A 5,234-nucleotide genomic window follows, 5' to 3' on the forward strand; every position below is an offset into this window, starting at 1 on the left:
TACACAACACATAAACCCTAAAAACATATATATATATATGTATGTATGTATGTATATATATATGTATGTATGTATGTATATATATATTATGTATGTATGTATGTATGTATGTATGTTTGTTTGTATGTATGTGTGTGTGTGTGTATGTATGTTTGTATGTATGTATGTATGTATGTATGTATGTATGTCTGTATGTATGTATGTATGTATGTATGTATGTATGTATGTATGTATGTATGTATGTATGTATGTATGTATATATATATATATATATACCACGCTTTACTCAAGACAATCTCTCAACAGTGTTCTTAGAAGAACCATACCCTTACAAACGTCTGTCAACTGATCCTGTTATCACGCATCTCCCTTCTAATCCTGCAGTCAGCCATTTCTCCCACACCTGGTGCGCAGACCGACTCAAAGTACAGCGCACTGTCTGATCTGGACCAATTGGCCTCGTTAAATTTCAGTAGTAAGTGGCGTGATTGGTTACCTGTACCCCGACTTCGCAATTAGGGCCACATCTGTCCACATTCACAGCGTGTGCGTGCCAGGATTAGGGTGAGAGTGACGTATGTGATGACCCGTCATCGTGATACATGCACCTGCGGGCATCTACTCCGTTATATTTTTTAGATGCGTTGACCTCTGGTACTGCGCCTCACCTTCTGATCTCTCGCAGTGACCTTGCCAGGATGTGCGTCACATGCTTCGGAACCAACCATACTAATCATACACTACATACCACTTCAGACACAATGGCAGCAGAAACCACCACCCATACTAATCACACACTACATACCACCTCAGACACAATGGCAGCAAAAACCACCACCCATACTAATCACACACTACATACCACCTCACGCACAGTGGCAGCAGAAACCGCCACCCTACTAATCACACACTACATATCACCTCAGACACAATGGCAGCAGAAACCACCTCCCATACTAATCACACACTACATATCACCTCAGACACAATGGCAGCAGAAACCACCACCCATACTATTCACACACTACATACCACCTCACACACAATGGCAGCAGAAACCACCACCCATACTAATCGCACACTACATACCACCTCAGACACAGTGGCAGCAGAAACCACCACCCATACTAATCGCACACTACATACCACCTCAGACACAATGGCAGCAGATCCGGCACCTTTGAGCATGTCCGCCAACCCCACAACAACAGAGATGTCACCTCACTTGTTATCAGGAGGTTCACTCACGCCCATGGCACCAGCTGATCTGTCGACTGTGTCTATGGAACTCAGCGCATTCAAACCAGGTAGTTGAGGTGGTTGGTTGAGTTCACATATAGGTGCCGCTGCATATAGTTGTCTGCATGTGTGTAGTAACCCGTGTATGCTATATGTACACGGTATTTGATCGTAAATCTTCGGTTTTTAAATGGGGACCGTACATACTATATGTACACTATATTATATCGAGAATCTTGGGTTTTGAGTCGGGGTGCCGTACATACTATATGTACACTGTATTATATCGAGAATCTTGCGTTTTGAGTTTGGGGTTATTTATGACATGTAGATGCGGCTGACTAGGAGGATATGCCTTGCTGCGAGTACAGGTTTGTGTGTAATTCGCGGGTGATAGGTATATGCTACTGCCCTGTGCCCAGGTACCATTGGGTTTCTAGGCGTGTGTATACCAAACAGACGACTGAATAGATTTCTCCCAAAGACTCAGATATGAGTACTGGGTTCCCTACTATAGTAAGTGGACTCCAAGAACCTCAATCGGCTAGGGATAAAACCTCCTCAATGAAAGTGTACATAGACCTCGTGCTACAGTTAGCTCATCCTATCAACAGCAGGCCGATCGATCTGTGTCATCAGTTATGCACCAAAACCCAAAGCAAAGCCAAGTTATCGGAAATTCAAAGCTACCTACTCACCTATACTTCTGTACCACTATTGACTCCCGGTAGCCAAGCAACCCCCCACAACCGTGTACGACCAGAATGGCCTGAGAGTCCTAATCCACAGGGCACAGGACACCATCCAACCGAACACCCAGCCGTACAATATTTCCTTCATGAACCAGAATGGAGCTGAAATAACACCCTTCTCATTCCTAGCTGCTGTGCCGAAGGTATGTGCGTGATGATACGTTACTAATATAGTGGCAAGGGATGGCCCACAGACGTAACGTATGGGGGTCTACGTTCGTTTCATATGAAGGGTTTGCTCGGTCTCGGAAGAGTCGTAGACTTAACACATCGACTTTGAAATAGGCAACATAGTCACATCACCCATGCCGCTACGCCCGCACTCCACAGAGGCACTGGGCAAACTCTACAAGGGTATGACGCACTATCCATATACGTACTCACACCCCATGGTAGTACACCCCATGGCTGTAAGGGTTGAGAACTAGACACCCAACTATCGTAGTCGCATTGAACTAGCCGTCATCATTCCCAGAGTATTCAACGCGTATACGACAAAGCGCTAATACCTTTCTGCTGGAGCCACGAGGTCATTTTCTCATTGGGTTATTGTGTTCCATAACTCGGGTGATGCAGGTTTGTGTCCTGGCGCCACCTTCTGTAGGGCCCTTTTGCACCTTTTTCTCATTACTCTGTTATACTTATTATCTTCAAAACTCAGGTGATGCAGGTCCGTGTCCTGGCGCCACCTACTGTAGGGCCCTTTTGCACCTTTTTCTCATTACTCTGTTATACTATCGTCAAAACTCAGGTGATACAGGACTGTGTCCTGGCGCCACCTTCTGTAGGGCCCTTTTGCACCTTTTTCTCATTACTCTGTTACATTATCTTCTAAACTCAGGTGATGCAAGTCAAGTTCCAGGCGCCCTCGTCGTCCACCCTGCCGCCCTTTGACATGATAATGGGCCCTAAAATGGTGTCACAAATCATGTTTATTCACAATCCACAGAATGTAGGTATCCGTTGAATCGGGATGCAGTGACCAAGCATATTGGGAAGCATAGGATTATCTGGTTTTTGTTCCGCGTTTCTACCTATAGATTGTTTTTGTCGCAGCCGACGTTTAAATACTATATCATCGGGCTGTGGTCATGGACACGTTTACTCGCTGTTGCTTTGCCTTGTTTGGAATGTATTGACTGTTTTATCAGGTTATTCGGCAGATGGGCGCTATCTAAACGCGTACGCCATAGTCTCGCAATGTATAACGCATACCCGGCACTGATTAAATAGGCCTGATAAGGATGCGCTTTCCAATTCGGTTGGGGTTGGTGTAGTGTGTTGTGAGGCTGGCTGCGTATGTGATGTGTTCTAGGTTGCTACATATGGAGTTGGCACGATGGAACGCAAGGTCGATATGTTGTGTGCCTATCGCATGTGCTCACCTTTAGGTGTATGTCTATGCTGGTGGGTATGGTTGCTTATAATTCGAGTACCTTTTTGGATTGCTGATGTGATCTAATCCTGACATACTGCAGGCGCCTGTCAAGCTGAAGTTCAAGCTTACGTTTTCGTACGAGGGCCAGGAGTACACAGAGCAGGGTCTACTCAGCTTATAATATGTCAGGCCAGTCAATAATCAGCGAGCATTTAGTAGTACAAAAACCCGAATGACGGTAATAAAATCAATGTATATCAGATGTAATTCAAATATATGATGAAAATATACAAATCGATAAATGAATTTGTATATCATCGGCAGGCGTACATAAATATGTCGAAACACTTCAACGGTACTTACAGATTCTGATAGGACCACAGTCTGCCATATTGTTCTGTCGATGTATGAAGCAGCCGACAGATATTCAGCTGACCCTAAGTATAGTGCCAGTTTTATCAAGATTACCATATTTGGAGAAAACAAAAAGAACTTGTGTAGGATACATATTGACAACCAAGTGACCTATTGCACTAAACGTTTCAAGATTTTCTTCAATGTATGCTTGTGCCTAGTGGTCTCAATTTGTTAATGAATCTACTTGCCATTATTTTGAGCTTGTCATTAGCATTACATTTTTGTTTTTTACCTAGATAAAATACGTGATTATGGCCCTCTCTAGTCACTGCTAGAGTGCAGTGTGTATACTAGAGATATATATTTTAAGCTGATGCCTGATATTTAAGTGTTGCTGGAAGATTCGAACCAATAGAGAAAATCATTTCTGAATTCAGACGTTCAGTGGGCCGTGAGTGAGAGCCCCATGACATATTATGATTGACAAAATTAGATTATCACCGATAGCCGGATAGCGAAAGCATCGTGATTACATATGTTATTATTTGTTATTTCTAGCACTTATTCATAGGTGCAGTGCCGAAGTATTTTCAGTTAGTATAATTGAAGTACTGATTCATTAAATAAGAGTCCGGAGACTCCAGACTCCAACTCCAGGAGTCCAGAGAACCTTAAATAAATTGCTACGTAACCAAGTATAACGACCAATAACCTGAGAGGTTTCATTTAAAGATGAATCCCATTCGATGTCAGATCTACGTTCACATGTTAATTAAAAATGAATCCCATTCAATGTCAGATCTACGTTCACATGTCAATAAAAGATGAGCCTCATTCAATGTCAGATCTACATTCACATGTTAATTAAAGATGAATCCCATTCAATGTCAGATCTACGTTCACATGTCAAGAAAAGATAAGTTCCATTCAATATCACATCTACGTTCACATGTCAATTAAAGATAAGACCCATTCAATGTAACAACAAGGTTCACATGACAATTAAAGATGAATCCCATTTAATGTCACATCTATGTTCACATGTTAATTAAAGATGAATCCGATTCAATGCCAGGTCTACATTCACATGTTAATTAAAGATGAATCCCATTCAATATCACATCTACGTCCACATGTTAATTCAAGATGAATCCCATTCAATATAACATCTACGTCCACATGTTAATTCAAGATGAATCCCATTCAATGTCACATCTACGTCCCCATGTTAATTAAAGATGAGCCTCATTCAATGTCAGATCTACGTACACATGTTAATTAAAGATGAATCCCATTCAATGTCAGATCTACATTCACATGTCAAAGAAAGATGAATCTCATTCAATGTCACATCTACGTCCCCATGTTAATTAAAGATGAATCCCATTCGATGTCAGATCTACGTTCATATGTTAATAAAAGATGAGCCCCATTCAATGTCAGATCTACGTCCACTTGTTAATTAAAAATGAATCCCATTGAATATCACATCTACTTTCACATGTTCA

At 42.0% G+C, this 5,234-nt stretch overlaps 1 protein-coding gene across 1 annotated transcript; it reads left to right on the forward strand.

Moving 5' to 3' along the window:
• Nucleotides 1-381: 381 nt before the first annotated feature.
• On the forward strand, nucleotides 382-3,630 carry SARC_12881 (hypothetical protein). Its single transcript, XM_014293003.1, has 5 exons — nucleotides 382-475; nucleotides 1,155-1,307; nucleotides 1,971-2,134; nucleotides 2,833-2,943; nucleotides 3,470-3,630. The coding sequence occupies exons 2-5, from the start codon at nucleotides 1,160-1,162 to the stop codon at nucleotides 3,548-3,550; spliced, it is 504 nt and encodes a 167-aa protein (XP_014148478.1). The 5' UTR covers nucleotides 382-475; nucleotides 1,155-1,159; the 3' UTR covers nucleotides 3,551-3,630.
• Nucleotides 3,631-5,234: the final 1,604 nt, after the last annotated feature.

The sequence above is a fragment of the Sphaeroforma arctica genome, assembly GCF_001186125.1.
Source record: "Sphaeroforma arctica JP610 unplaced genomic scaffold supercont1.2677, whole genome shotgun sequence".
NCBI lineage: Eukaryota > Ichthyosporea > Ichthyophonida > Sphaeroforma > Sphaeroforma arctica.